General features: G+C 48.2%; 1 protein-coding gene across 1 annotated transcript in view; it reads right to left on the bottom strand.

Annotated features, from left to right (window-relative positions):
- The window catches only part of LOC132822641 (myosin light chain kinase 3-like), a 68538-nt gene extending 65968 nt beyond the window's left edge, over nucleotides 1-2570 (bottom strand). The window contains exon 1 of the mRNA XM_060835886.1: nucleotides 2338-2570. Coding sequence (XP_060691869.1) covers nucleotides 2338-2570 — 233 coding nt within the window. The remainder of the gene's footprint in view (nucleotides 1-2337) is intronic.
- Nucleotides 2571-16164: the final 13594 nt, after the last annotated feature.

Below are 16164 nucleotides of genomic sequence, written 5' to 3'. Positions count from 1 at the left end.
TCACTGTTACACACTGACACTAACCCTCACTGACACACACTGACACTAACCCTCACTGACACACGCTGACACTAACCCTCACTGTCACACACTGACACTAACACTCACTAACACGCACTGACACTAACCCTCACTGTTACACACTGACACTAACACTCACTGTCACACACTGACACCAACCCTCACTTTTACAGACTAAACCTCACTAAACCTCATTTACTATAAACCGACCGACTCCCACAGCTACCTAGACTACACCTCCTCCCACCCTGTCCCCTTTAAAAACGCCATCCCGTATTCCCAATTCCTTCGTCTCCGCCGCATCTGCTCCCAGGAAGACCAGTTCCAACACCGCACAGCCCAGATGGCCTCCTTCTTCAAAGACTGCAATTTCCCCCCAGACATGATCGATGATGCCCTCCACCGCATCTCCTCCACTTCCCGCTCCTCTGCCCTTGAGCCCCGACCCTCCAACCGCCACCAGGACAGAACCCCACTGGTCTTCACCTACCACCCCACCAACCTCCGTATGCAGCGTATCATCCACCGTTATTTCCGCCACCTCCAAACGGACCCCACCACCAGGGATATATTTCCCTCCCCTCCCCTATCAGCGTTCCGAAAAGACCACTCCCTCTGTGCCTCCCTCATCAGGTCCACACTCCCCCACCAAACCAACCTCCACTCCCGGCACCTTCCCCTGCAACCGCAAGAAATACAAAACTTGCGCCCACACCTCCTCCCTTACTTCCCTCCAAGGCCCCAAGGGATCCTTCCATATCTGCCACAAATTCACCTGCACCTCCACACACATCATCAATTGCATCCGCTGCACCCGATGTGGCCTCCTCTATATTGGGGAGACAGGCCGCCTACTTGCGGAACGTTTCAGAGAACACCTCTGGGACACCCGGACCAACCAACCCAACCACCCCGTGGCTCAACACTTCAACTCCCCCTCCCACTCCACCAAGATCATGCAGGTCCTTGGACTCCTTCATCGCCAGACCACAGCAACACGACGGCTGGAGGAAGAGCGCCTCATCTTCCGCCTAGGAACCCTCCAACCACAAGGGATGAACTCAGATTTCTCCAGTTTCCTCATTTCCCCTCCCCCCACCTTGTCTCAGTCAAATCCCTCGAACTCAGCACCGCCCTCCTAACCTGCAATCTTCTTCCTGACCTCTCCGCCCCCACCCCACTCCGACCTATCACCCTCACCTTGACCTCCTTCCACCTATCGCATTTCCAATGCCCCTCCCCCAAGTCCCTCTTCCCTACCTTTTATCTTAGCCTGCTGGACCCACTTTCCTCATTCCTGAAGAAGGGCTTATGCCCGAAACATCGATTCTCCGGTTCCTTAGATGCTGCCTGACCTGCTGCGCTTTTCCAGCAACACATTTTCACCATAATGACATTAACCCTCACTGTCACACACTGACACTAACTCTCACTGTCACACAGTGACACCAGTCCTCACTGTTACACACTGACACTAACTCTCACTGTCACACAGTGACACCAACCCTCACTGTCACACACTGATACTAACCCTCACTGTCACACAGTGACACCAACACTCACTGTCACACACTGACACTAACCCTCACTGTCACACACTGACACTAACCCTCACTGTTACACACTGACACTAACTCTCACTGTTATACACTGACACTAACCCTCACTGTCACACACTGACACCAACCCTCACTGTCACACAGTGACACCAACACTCACTGTCACACACTGACACTAACCCTCACTGTCACACACTGACACTAACCCTCACTGTCACACACTGACACCAACCCTCACTGAGACACACTGACACTAACCCTCACTGTCACACACTGACACCAACCCTCACTGTCACACACTGACACCAACACTCACTGTTACACACTGACACTAACCCTCACTGTCACACACTGACACTAACCCTCACTGCCACACACTGACACTAACCCTCACTGTCACACACTGACACTAACCCTCACTGTTAAACACTGACACTAACCCTCACAGACACACACTGACACTAACCCTCACTGCCACACACTGACACTAACCCTCACTGTCACACACTGACACTAACCCTCACTGCCACACACTGACATTAACACTCACTGTCATATACTGACTTTAATACTCGCTGTTACACACTGACTTTAAGCCTCACTGTGACTCCCTGATATATTTTCACATATCCCTCCCTCTCAGTTCAGCCAGTTTAATACAATGTAACTTGTTGGGTGTTGAGCAGTTAATTCCTGATAGTCTTTCCACCTGCCGCTGCACTGGCCATGTTTTGTTTTGCTGGAGGTCATCACTTACCCTCCCAGGACCTCATGGAGTTTGAACTGGTACAGACTGCTGACCGGTCCTGTTCGAAATGACACACAACGATGTTCAAATGGAGCAGGCAGTGGGGGTCTGTCATCTGCAGGCAGGATACGTACAGGGTCACTCAGCACCGAGGGACAGAGCTTATCGCATCTCAGGGAGCAGTGTGGCGGGGTGGGGGCAGACCTTGCCTTGGCATGAGTTCCAGTGACGCTAGCTGCCATCGCTCAGGGCTTCCAGGAAGGTGCCAACTCCTTCCTGAGCAGCGGTGATTATTCCCTGAAAGTTCAACCTCATGGGAGCTTCCAAAGTGGAATCCTTGAATCTCTGGACTTGGCACATTACAGAAACAATCAGAATCTAGAACAGAAACTAAGAACAGCACAGCACAGGAGCTGGGTCTTTGGCCCGGCCAGATTACACTGACGTGTTACACCTTTTGAAAATAAAATCCTTTCGCCTCTATGTTCTGTATATTTCTATTCCCTGCCGATACACTGATGTGTCCGGATGCCTCTTTAATGTCACTATTGTATCTGCCTCCACCACCACTTCTGGAAGCACATTCCAAGCACTCATTACCCTCTGGGTAAAGAACTGCCTCTCACCTCTCCTTTAAACTTATCCCATCTTACCTCAACCTTTGTCCCTTAGTAATTGACGTTTCTACCCCATCAGCACCTTCCAAACCCACCACCACTTCCATCGAGAAGGACAAGGGACAGCAGATACATGGGAACACCATCCCCTGCAGGTTCGCCTTCGAGCCAATCATCACCCTGACTAATATATATATATAAATATATCACCGTTTCTTCACTGTCGCTGGGTCAATATCCTGGAATTCCCTCTCTGAGGCATTGTGGACTTAACCGCAAATGTGGACTGCAGCGGTTTGAGTAGGTAGTTCACCACCACCTTCTGAAGGGGGCAACTAGGGAAGGACAATAAATGTTGACCCAGTCAGCGATGCCCACATCCCATGAATGAAAAAAGAAATGGAGCAGAATTAGACCTTGCATCCCATCAGGATCGCTCCACCATCCAGTGATCTCATGGGTAACCATCCTTCCCAATCTCCACTTTCCCAGCATTCCCCAGAATCCTTGATATCCCAGTTGGTGAAGACTCCCTCAACCCTGGCCTATACTCAGTGACTGAGCACCCAGACTCCTCTAGGGTAGAGAATTCCCAAGGTGCACCGCTCTGAGACTGAAGGAGATCAAAGGGACCGACCCTTTTGAACTCTGTTGTATATTTTAAAGAGCTCACTTCTCGTACCTTTTACACTCCAGAGAATATCAGCACAGTTTACTCAACTCCCCTCAGAAATCCCGGAATGTAAGCATATCCCACTTTAAATGCAGTGACCACAACTGCAGACCATGTTCCAGCTATGGCCTCACCAAAGGCCAATGCGAGTGAAACAAGAGTTTTTCTTTATTTCTGTACCTAATCACCTTCTAATGAATGCCAACATGCCATTTGCCGTGCTGTGGGCGGTACCTTCATGCTAACCTTCAGTGTTTCTTGTGTAAATAGATCCAAGTGTCTCTGAACAGCATTTACAAATTTCTAAGATTTTTCCAAGTAATATTCAGCTCCTTGATAACGACAAGGAAACTGAATAACCTCTCACTTCCCCACATCATACTCCATCTACTGCTCTCGAACTTAATCTGCCGATATCTGTTATCATTTACATTCACACCTCGATTTATATCAGCAACAAATTTAGACACATTACTGTCCAGGCTTTTGTCTGAGTCATTAATATCAAAGTTTGGGAGAAGATTTGTAGCTTGGGTGTTCGTTGTTGTGATTCTGTTCGCCGAGCTGGGAGTTTGTGTTGCCTTTCTCTCGCATGCATACAGCAGCGTCAAAATGCTGCAGATGTTGGAAATCTGAACTAAAAATGGGAGATACTGGATATACTCAGCATCTGTGAAGAGAGAAACAGTTAATGTACGGATTCAATCAACAAGCACATCGAACCAATATACCGGCCACTGCAGCGGACAGCTGGAACTGACAACCGGAAGCGGCAGATTCAAACCACTACAAATGCCGGAGGAAAGATCACAGAAGTGCTTCACAAGAGGCTCCCAAGCACTGAGGATGTCACCTAGACAGGGGACGAAACGTCTGCAACACAGATTCCCAGCTCGGCGAACAGAACCATAACAGTCATTAATATCGATTGGGAAAAAGCTGCAGCCTCAACAGCACACCAACTATCACAGCCTGACAACCTGAGAATGCCCCATTTAGTCATAGAGTCGTGTTGCATGGAAACAGACCCTTCAGTCCAACTCGTCCAAACTATAAATTAATCTAGTCCCATTTGCTAGCATTTGGCCCATATCCCTCTTAACTTATGGCCACTATCTGCTTCCTGACCATTAGTCAACTCTCTATCCTTAATAATATATGTCACCCATAACTCCATAAATTCTTATCTTGTTGATTAGTCTTTTCTGTGGCACCTTATTGAATGCTTTTTGGAAATCCAAGTATGCTACGTCTATAAGTTGTCCTTTATCTACTCTATTACATCCTCAAAAAAATCCTCTAAGTGTATGTCAATGCATTTCTCTCGCATGCATACAGCGTCAAAATGCTGCAGATGTTGGAAATCTGAACTAAAATGGAAGATACTGGATACACTCAGCATCTGTGAAGAGAGAAACAGTTAATGTTTTGAGTCATGACCTTCCATAAGAAGTGCTGAGGTGAGAAATGGAGTAGGTCTCAATCAAGAAGAGACAGAGGCAGGGACAGTGGACAAATGGAGCTCTGAGGTAGGTGTAAGATGGGAGAGATTAATTGGAGAAAAAAGCTGATGGCGCAAGATCACAGGCAGTGATAGACACAGAAATTTAACTAAACACCTTTGACTTGTCTATAAGTGTGACCCCAGTGACCTAGGGTTTACTCCTCCACCTCACTCTCGCCCTGACCTCTCTGTTGTCAGCCTCCTGCAGAGTCCCAGTCAAACATAATGTAAGCTCAGGGACTAGCACCTCCCCGTTTCATTGGGAACCTTTTAGACTGAATACCAATCCCACACTGTAATCCCTGCTTCCATTCTGTTCCCTATTTCTTGACAGGTTTAATTTATTTTTCATCTTTTTTGCTGGTTTCAATTATTTCTTCCATTCACGCTGCCTCCAGACATGTTGCTTATTTTTAACTAATACTAGTGTCACTTCATTTAGCCAATTCTTCTGTCACAAAATCGTTCCCAACTTCCACTCTCAATTCCCTTCAGAACCTTTCAGTAGGCTCACCTCTCATTCACCTACTCTTCAAAAATATTGACCCAGTTTGCTCAGCAAATCTAATCCATCATCTCCATGACGATTAGTTCCATGTAAATCGACAGCCAAGTGTAAACCGAGTTAATCATTGAAGTCAGTCCGCAAGCCACACACTCTTCAAACTCCCTGGCTCCAGAGTCCATTCCCACATTAGGTGGAGAATCAAATATACAAATGTGATGCCCAGGTAATATCTGGCCAATCTGCAGTGTAAGTGGGCAGACTGCAGTAGGTCATGTATTTGCCCCTTGGCCAATTATTCCCTCATCAATTATTGCTCTTCCCCAATTGCCTTTGTAAAGGTGGTGGTGGTGAGCTGCCTTCTTGAACCACTGCAGTCATAGAGTCATACCGCGCAGAAACAAACCCTTGTGTCCAACCAGTCCATGCCAACCATAATCCCAATCTAAACTAGTCTCAGCTGCCTGTACTGAGCCCATATCCCTCCAAACGTTTATCCAAGTGCATTTTAAATGTTGTATGTATATCTGCAACCATCACTTCCTCTGGAAGTTTATTCCATATATAAACCACTCTCTCTGCAAAACGGTTCCCCTTTTTAAAATTTCTCTCCTCTCACCTTAAAAATGTGCCTCCTAGTTTTGAAATCCTACATCCCTGGGAAAGGATACCTGCCATTCACCTTGTCTATACCCCTCATGATTTTATAAACCTCTATAAGATCACCCCTCAACCTCCCATGCTCCAGTGAAAAAAGTCCCAGCCTATCCAGCCTCTCCTTAAAACCAAACCCTCCGCTGCCAGCAACATCCTGGTAAATCTCTTCTGAATCCTTTCCAGTTTAATAATGACCTTCCTCCTGCAGGGCGGCCAGACAATACTCCAGAAGAGGCCTTATGAACATCCTGTACAACCTCAACGTAGCATCCCAACTCCTACACTCAGAAGCAAGTGTGCTGAACACTCTCTCAATGACTGTATCTGCCTGTGATGTCAACTGCAAAGAATTATGTACCTGAATCCCTAGACCACTTTATTCACCAACACTACTCAGGGCCCTACCGTTTATTGAAGAAGTCTTGTTCTTGATTGTTTCACCAACTGGGACAACACAGTGGCTCAGTGGTCAGCTCTGCCACCCCACAGCACCGGGGACCTGGGTTTGGTTCCAGCCTTGGCTGACTGTCTGTGTGGAGTTAGTACATTCTCCCTGTGTCTGGGTGGGTTTTGTTTGGGTGCTCTGGTTTCCTACCATGGTCCAAAGATGTTTGGGTTAGGGTGGATTGGCCATGCTAAATCACCCATAGTGTTCAGAGATGTGCAGGTTAGGGTGGATTGGCCGTGCTAAATTACCCATAGTGTTCAGAGATGTTTGGGTTAGGGTGGATTGGCCATGCTAAATTACCCATAGTGTTCAGAGATGTGTGGGTTAGGGTGGATTGGCCATGCTAAATCACCCATAGTGTTCAGAGATGTGTAGGTTAGGGTGGATTGGCCATGCTAAATCACCCATAGTGTTCAGAGATGTGCAGGCTAGGGTGGATTGGCCATGCTAAATCACCCATAGTGTTCAGAGATGTGTAGGTTAGGGTGGATTGGTCGTGCTAAATCACCCATAGTGTTCAGAGATGTGCAGGTTAGGGTGGATTGGCCGTGCTAAATTACCCATAGTATTCAGGGATGTGCAGGTTAGGGTGGATTGGCCATGCTAAATCACCCATAGTGTTCAGAGATGTGCAGGTTAGGGTGGATTGGCCATGCTAAATTACCCATAGTATTCAGGGATGTGCAGGTTAGGGTGGATTGGCCGTGCTAAATCACCCATAGTGTTCAGAGATGTGTAGGTTAGGGTGGATTGGTCGTGCTAAATTACCCATAGTATTCAGAGATGTGTAGGTTAGGGTGGATTGGCCATGCTAAATTACCCATAGTGTTCAGAGATGTGCAGGTTAGGGTGGATTTGCCATGCTAAATTGCCCATAGTGTTCAGAGATGTGTAGGTTAGGGTGGATTGGCCATGCTAAATCACCCATAGTGTTCAGAGATGTGCAGGTTAGGGTGGATTGGCCATGCTAAATCGCCCATAGTGTTCAGAGATGTGCAGGTTAGGGTGGGTTGGCCATGCTAAATTGTCCATAGTGTTCAGAGATGTGTGGGTTAGGGTGGATTGGCCATGCTAACTTGCCCATAGTGTTCAGGGCTGTGTAGGTTAGGGTGGATTGGCCATGCTAAATTACCCATAGTGTTCAGAGATGTGCAGGTTAGGGTGGATTGGCCATGCTAAATTGCCCATAGTGTTCAGAGATGTGTAGGTTAGGGTGGATTGGCCATGCTAAATCACCCATAGTGTTCAGAGATGTGCAGGTTAGGGTGGATTGGCCATGCTAAATCGCCCATAGTGTTCAGAGATGTGCAGGTTAGGGTGGGTTGGCCATGCTAAATTGTCCATAGTGTTCAGAGATGTGTGGGTTAGGGTGGATTGGCCATGCTAACTTGCCCATAGTGTTCAGGGCTGTGTAGGTTAGGGTGGATTGGCCATGCTAAATCACCCATAGTGTTCAGGGATGTGTAGGTTAGGTGCATGTATCAGGGGTAAATGTAGAGTGGTCTGGGTGGGTTACTCTATGGAGGGACTTGTTGGGTCTAATGGCCTGTTTCCACACTGTAGGGATTCCATGAAAATGAAATACCTCACATTTATTCAGATTAAACTCCATGTGCCACTGAAGAAGTGTGTCACACCGTGCTAGGACACTTCAGAGTGAAACTGTTGAGTGTACCTGAGAGATCTCCTTCACTACATTCCTCTGCTTTAGGTACTCCTCTGGCAGAAACTCCTTCAGATTGAGAAATCCTATTGGTTTTTCCTGTTATGAAGATGCTCCGTGTTTAATATTGGTTGGAGAGGACTTCTCAGATTTGTAGGGTTGTGGAGAAAGGAATATATTTCACCTTTTATGGACATACCTGGAATAGTTTCTTTCAAAAAGGGGCATTGAGGCATCATTGTGAAAATTGGAGTTTTTACTTTAACAAGGCTACCTAGGCAGGTGATAACCACTTGCTTTGCTTCAGATCCTCACCAGGGCTGTTTCTATTGGACAGTGAGTGGATCAGAGATCACCTCCATTAAAAATGCAAGTGTTGTAGCCAATCAAATATAATCAAAGGCTGTGGGAAATGATGAGGATACTGAGTCTTATTGGAGCTAGTACTGCGAAATGGGCTGAATGGTGTCCTGTGCTGTCAAACTCAATGAAATTCATAGTTCATCAGAACAATGGAACGTTGCAATGAGGAGTGAGATTGCATTCTTGTAGCGCTATTCCCATCCTCCATGAAATCCCCTCTCCTTTTAAATTCTGTAAACAGTGAGATCTACATTTCCAAACAGTCAGGACCGCCCAATCTTGATGTTAGCGAACAGATATATCTTTGATGTCGCACTTGCTCCCTGTGACAATGCTGCTCCTCTAACAAGGTTATATTGTCCATGTTTTTGTTTCAAAAGGGATTGCAAAAGGTCGAGGTTCTGATTTGTCGGGGATGAGGCCGTTTTGATTATGACTAACAGATACTGCCAAAGGCAACAGTCGGGGAAAAGGGCTTTTGGAATTTTTTCTTTAAACACTAGTACAATGTAAAGGGAGTGGTCAGTGTTCCCAGTTCAGGGAGTTTTCTAGTTTGGTTTCGGCTGGTCTGAGAAGCTGTCTACAGTGAAGAGATGTTCCATGCTTCAGCAAATGATCCCTTCCTGATTCTCTCTCTCTAACATCTCTCCTGTAAGAGCCTGGGTTTGAATTCTCTGTTTTTGCCAAGGGGTGTGTTTATGGGGATGTTGCAGGAAATTGGAACAGCATTATTAAGTTGCAATAGAGTCGGTTGGGTTTTCAACGAGTTATTCATCGTTCTGTTTTCTTTTGTTTGCATTTCATTTGGGGGTGTGTAAGTAATTTCTGTTTTACTTAAAGCCAAGTGATTTGACCAGCAGCATCGCTCCTGGGGGATATCCACCCAAACAGCTTGAAACAGCTAGAAACGTTCGGGTCTAGGCCACTTCTTAAAATGTTTTGAGGGGGTCCGGCCTGATCCATAACACCCCTCCCCTCAAATAATACCAGGAGATGTTTTACATCCCCCAGAGACAGCTGGCAAAGGGCACATGAAAAATGGCACCTCCAACAATGCAGCACTCCCTCAGAACTGCCCTAGAGGGGTCGTAGGGCTTGTTTCTGCATCACCGTTGAGTTGTTGAGTTATGGCCTGTTTCCACACTGTAGGGATTCGATGAAAATGCAATACCTCACATTTATCCAGATTAAACTCCATTTGCCACTGAAGAAGTGTGTCACACTGTGCTAGGACACTACAGAGTGAAACTGTTGAGTGTACCTGAGAGATCTCCTTCACTACATTCCTCTGCTTTAGGTACTCCTCTGGCAGAAACTCCTTCAGATTGACAAATCCTATTGGTTTCCAACGCTAATCACCAGGACAACAGTGAACTTCTCAAAACTAACAGCAAATCTTCTGGGGTGCAGAATTCCAAAGATTCACGACCGTCCAGAAGGATTTAGAATAATACAAAGCCTACAATGTGGAAGCAGGTAATTCGGCCCATCACGTCGACACCGACCTTTAGAAAAGTGTCCTACCCCAACCTAACTAATCCCTGTGACCCAGCATTGGACTCAGCACTGTCGGAGGGTCAGTGCTGAGGGAGTGCTGCACTGTCGGAGGGTCAGTGCTGAGGGAGTGTTGCACTGTCGGAGGGACAGTACTGAGGGAGCACTGCACTGTTGGAGGGTCAGTGCTGAGGGAGTGCTGCACTGTCGGAGGGTCAGTGCTGAGGGAGTGCCGCACTGTCGGAGGGACAGTACTGAGGGAGTGTTGCACTGTTGGAGGGTCAGTGCTGAGGGAGTGCTGCACTGTTGGAGGGTCAGTGCTGAGGGAGTGCTGCACTGTGGGAGAGTCAGTGCTGAGGGAGTGCTGCACTGTCAGAGGGTCAGTGCTGAGGGAGCACTGCACTGTTGGAGGGTCAGTACTGAGGGAGAGCCGCATTGTCAGAGGGTCAGTACAGAGGGAGTGCTGCACTGTCGGAGGGTCAGTGCTGAGGGAGTGCTGCACTGTCAGAGGGTCAGTGCTGAGGGAGTGCTGCACTGTCGGAGGGTCAGTGGTGAGGGAGTGCTGCACTGTCGGAGGGTCAGTGCTGAGGGAGTGCTGCACTGTCAGAGGGTCAGTGCTGAGGGAGTGCTGCACTGTCGGAGGGTCAGTGCTGAGGGAGTGTTGCACTGTCAGAGGGTCAGTGCTGAGGGAGCACTGCACTGTTGGAGGGTCAGTACTGAGGGAGAGGCGCACTGTTGGAGGCTTAGTACTGAGGGAGACCCGCATTGTCGGAGGGTCAGTACAAAGGAAGTGCTGCACTGTTGAATGGTCAGTGCTGAGGGAGTGCTGCACTGTCGGAGGGTCAGTACTGAGGAAGTGCTGCACTGTCAGAGAGTCAGTGCTGAGAGAGTACTGCACAGATCGAGGGTCAGTACTGAGGGAGCACTGCACTGTCGGAGGAATAGTACTGAGGGAGCGCTGCACTGACGGGGGGTCAGTGCTGAGGGAGTGCTGAACTGTCAGATGGTCAGTGCTGAGGGAGTGCTACACTGTCAGAGGGTCAGTGCTGAGGGAGTGCTGCATTGTCTGAGGGTCAGTACAGAAAGAGTGCTGCACTGTCGGAGGGTCAGTGCTGAGGGAAGGCTGCACTGTCAGAGGGTCAGTAATGAGGGAGTGCCGCACTGTCAGAGGGTCAGTGCTGAGGGAGCACTGCACTGTCAGAGGGTCAGTACTGAGGGAGATCTGCACTGTCAGAGGGTCAGTGCTGAGGGAGCACTGCACTGTCAGAGGGTCAGTGCTGAGGGAGCACTGCACTGTCAGTGGGTCAGTACTGAGGGAGTGCCGCACTGTCAGAGGGTCAGTACTGAGGGAGTACCGCACAGGTCAAGCGTCAGTACTGAAGGAGTGCTGCACTGTCAGAGGGTCAGTGCTGAGGGAGTGCTGCATTGTCTGAGGGTCAGTACTGAAAGAGTGCTGCACTGTCAGAGGGTCAGTACTGAGGGAATGCTGCACTGTCGGAGGGTCAGTGGTGAGGGAGTGCTGCACTGTCGGAGGGTCAGTGCTGAGGGAGATCTGCACTGTCAGAGGGTCAGTACTGAGGGAGGGTCAGTACTGAGGGAGTGCCGCACTGTTGGAGGGTCAGTACTGAGGAGTGCCGCACTGTCGGAGATGATGCCTTTATTGATGTGATGTTAAGCCGAGGCTCTCCCTCTGTCCTCTTTGTTTCTGTAACCCCCTCCAGGGACACTATCTGGAGCAGAGCTGTGACCTCTCCCCAGCCAACTATCTAACTCTACCATAACGCTGATCAGAGTTAAAAAGTATTGTGCTGGAAAAGCACAGCAGGTCAGGAAGCCTCCTTGAAACAGGAGAGTTGAAGTTTTGGGCACAAGCCCTTCCTCAGCAGCGCAATCCTCACTTTCCCCCAGTGACGCCGACAGCAAATTGTCCCTATGATTGTGTCAGAGCCTGCTGTGTCAGCTTGGATTCCTGGTTGTCCCAGTTTTCCACAGTCCCGTCAACTGTGACGTGAGCTGGCATTTTGTGTTGCTCTTAACACTCCTTCAAAACTCCTGGGTGTTCCACTCAGTAATGAAGAGGGTGCCCTTAGACTGGCTGCTCAGATGGGCTGGCGTGTGGCAAATGGGAATTTAATCCTGAAAATTGTGAGGTAGTGCATTTGTGTCGGACTAACATCATGGGAGTACACATTGAATGGGAGGACCCTCTGCAGTAGGAGAGGGACCTTGGTGTGAATGCCCATAACTTCTTGAAAACAGCAGGACAGTTTGACAAAGTGTTTCAGAAGGCACCTGGGTAAATGTGTCTTTATTAGTCAAGACATTGAATCAGAGATCAAAGAGTTGTATAATGTTAGTTTGACCCTCGATGGTGTACCATGTACATTTCCAATCCCCACACCAGAGGAAGGATGGGATTACATTGGGGGGGGGGAGGATGTTACCTGGGATGGAACATCTCAGTGTAGGATGTTACCTGGATGGAACATCTCAGCTATGATGAGAGATGAGATAGCCTGGCGCACAGTAGGCTGAGGATAATCAGATGTAGATCTGAAATGTTCCATAGTCATAGAAAGGGCGAAATGTTTCCCTCTGTAGAGGGGTCACTAACTAAGGGGCACAAGATAAGCAGTGGGAGGTTTAGAGGGGATTTGAGGAAAATCTTTTTATCCAGAGGGCTGTGGGTATCTGGAATTCACTGCCAGAATGGCTAGCAGAGTTGGGAAAGTATTTAGTGTACAAGGTTACGGGACAAGGGCTGGACAATGAGATTAGAACAGATCGATATGTAATGATGTACCCAGACTGGATGTGCTGTCAAATGTCGATGACTATATAACCTGGTGAGGCAGTGTGTAAGGAGGCCATTTTATCTCAGTTTGGGGCAGTATGTGGGAATGGGCACCATGTGTATCCGAGATCCACAAACAAACATTGATCTTTACCGATCACTTTGATTGAGCTCTCTTCACCAGTGCTGCCCTGCGCTGTAACCTGCTCCTCCTGGCACCACGCAGCACCCTCCGTACCCTCCTCTGTGTCCTTCGAAGCTCCTCCTTCACTCTGAGGGACCTCAGCGCCCAGCTTGTTTACTCCAGCTGGGGGCTCCTCAAGGAAGCCAGGCTCGCCATCTTCAGCTCGGTGCTGGGACAGTTCAGGAGGGGAGTCGCTGCCCACCTCACTGGGACTCTGCAAGGCTCCCAATCTCCCAGCCTCCGCACACGGGTCAGATTCATCGCTGGTCAGGCTGGGGTCCGCTCCCTCTCCATCTGCACTGCCCACTGTCGATGTGGCACTCTCAGACACTCCCTGCTCCTCGCTGTTACAGGAAAGATCAGATGTCAAAGATAATGCTGGATGGGCAGTAAGACGGAGGAATGAATAGCAGAGGACAGCTAAACAAAGCAAGAGAGATATTCAGATCACAGTTGCCCTGCAAGGCTGAGGCTGGTGCCAGAGAATGGGAACCTGGCTAAATAATGCAGGAACAGACCCCTCTACTCACTAGAGTTCCATCAATCTATTGCCAAGTGGTGAGACGTTACTCTGAGACAAATTTAGAATGCGGCTGAATGGGAGGGAGCACAGGTTAAGGACAAGTTGTGCTAACTGACCTTAGCGGGCACTTTGACAAAGCAAATTCAGTGCGAGGGGTTGAAACAGGCCCGTTAATATCCCTCTTATAAACTTTCAAATGACATTTGACAAAGTACAACATAAATAGACTTGTTTAAAAATAAAAGTCCATAAGTCATTGGAGGTGACAAGTGGAGAGAGCTCTTAATAAAACTTTCAGAATCCTCAACCACTCCTGTACTGAGAGAGACTGAGGGCATGGGAACAGGGAGGTTATGCTGAAGTTATACAGGACACTGGTTTGACCTCAGCCGAAATCTTGTGCATGGTGTTGGACGATATACTTTAGGAAAGATGTGAACCAAGGGAGAGACTGCAGAAGAGGTTTACAGGAATTGTTCCAAGGAGGAGAATTTCAGGAATGAGGAAAGGTTGGGGAAGTTGAAGCAGGTTTTAAGTGTCATTGCAGATATGTGGGACCTACCCTGATACTTACCAGGGAGATACTGGTCTCTTCAACTCCCACTTTACTCGGCGCATAGCCAGCAAGACGTATGGAGCCCAAACCTAATGCTGGACATCTTAAAAAACCTCACTCACACCGTGCCCACCCCTGGGCAATCCTCCAATCATTGGAGTACCGGCTTTGACCCAACCATCTCCCAAACTAACTGCCAACCTTGCTCACCCATCCGTTCACCCACCTGCCTGCTCACCCACCCACCCACCCAATCACTCACCCAATCATTCACTCACTCACTCATCCATTCACTGATTCACTCACCCACTCGCTCACCCACCCGCCTGCTCACCCACCCACCCAATCACTCACCCAATCACTCACTCACTCGCCCACCCACTCACTCACTTACTCACTCATCCATTCACTCATTCACTCACCCACTCGCTCACCCCCCCCCCCCCCACCCCCCGCCTGCTCACTCACTCACTCACCCACTTACTCAGAGTAGAATTAAAGAATTGAAAGCTGGACATTTTCCAAAGTGGTGAGTTTTGTTGATGTTGTTATTCAGAGGAAATTGGCTGGACTCACACTGGGACCATGATGTGCTAGCATTTAGAGATTGCCAGTCCCACTAATGCACTGCCACTGCCATGTCCTGCCTTCCTAACCTCCCCCATTCCCAAAATCCCAGCCACTCACTGAGTGATAGACCTCCACTGGGGACATTGGGACATCAAACCCATAGAAAACCACCAGCTGGCAGGTTGGTAACAGAAACGGAAACATGACCAGGATCAGTCCTGATGTCTGGTTCCAAACTCCAGTTTCTCACCTCAAACAGGAAAGTTCAGCCTCTGTGTCTAATCCGTTCCATGACAATGATACAATCAAGACACACACTGGCACCAAACCCAAGTATTTATGATCATTAATAGGTAGAAAATCATATTCATTCTTCACCACAACACCCTAGTAACTAGGAAAACCCATTGTCTTTTGCTGTGGTTCAATCTTTGAACTAAATGTCACACAAGTTATCTGCTCCCCTGTTGGCCTTTATTGGACTACAGGAAGGAAGACATCTTTCTAACATTGCACTGAGCTGGTGTTAAAAGCACCCCATTTCAAAGGAAGGACATACTGAGGAGGCAGCAAACTTAAGGTTCATGAGATTGGTCCCTGGAGTGAGAGGATGGTCTAATGACGAGAGGTTGAACTGATATTCACTGGTGTTTAGATGAACAGAGGCAAACTAATTTGAAGATTCTGAAAGGGGTGAATTGGGACAGTGCTGAGGGATAAGGGGCTGATTGTTTAGAATTGAGATGAAGAGTCATTTCTCCACACGGTTGGAATTCTCTTTTTTAGTTATTCATCTTGTGGGATGTGGACATCACTGGCTGGGCCAGCATTTATTGCTTGTCCCTAGTTGCCCCTTGAGCATCTGGTGGTGAGCTGCCTCTTGATTACTGACAGTCCATGTGCTGTGAGTTGACCCACAATGCCCTTGGGGAGGTGAAATAACTGTACAGAGGCCAGTATCCCGTTACCAAGTCACCCTTTATTTACTTGAGCACAGTATACTGGCTATGGCTTGCCAGCCCAGAGTCAGTCCCTGAACTGAGGAGATTCTAAATCTCCTGATTATATTTTTTTTGAGGAGATTCTAATGTCCTTTTTTTTAACAATCGCATCCCCACACTACTGCCAACCAGAGCGAAAGACTGGTGATATATTTCAAAGTCATGGTGGTGAGGCTGTTCTCATGTATCTCTGCCCTTGTCCTTCTAAATGCAAGTGGTCATGGGTTTGAAAGGTGCTGTCTGAGGATCCTTGGTGAATTTCTGCAGTGCATCTTGTAGATAGT

This window comes from Hemiscyllium ocellatum, chromosome 15, assembly GCF_020745735.1.
Source record: "Hemiscyllium ocellatum isolate sHemOce1 chromosome 15, sHemOce1.pat.X.cur, whole genome shotgun sequence".
Classification (NCBI taxonomy): domain Eukaryota; kingdom Metazoa; phylum Chordata; class Chondrichthyes; order Orectolobiformes; family Hemiscylliidae; genus Hemiscyllium; species Hemiscyllium ocellatum.
Note: the sequence above shows the minus strand (reverse complement) of the source record. Positions and strands in the feature narration are given on the sequence as shown.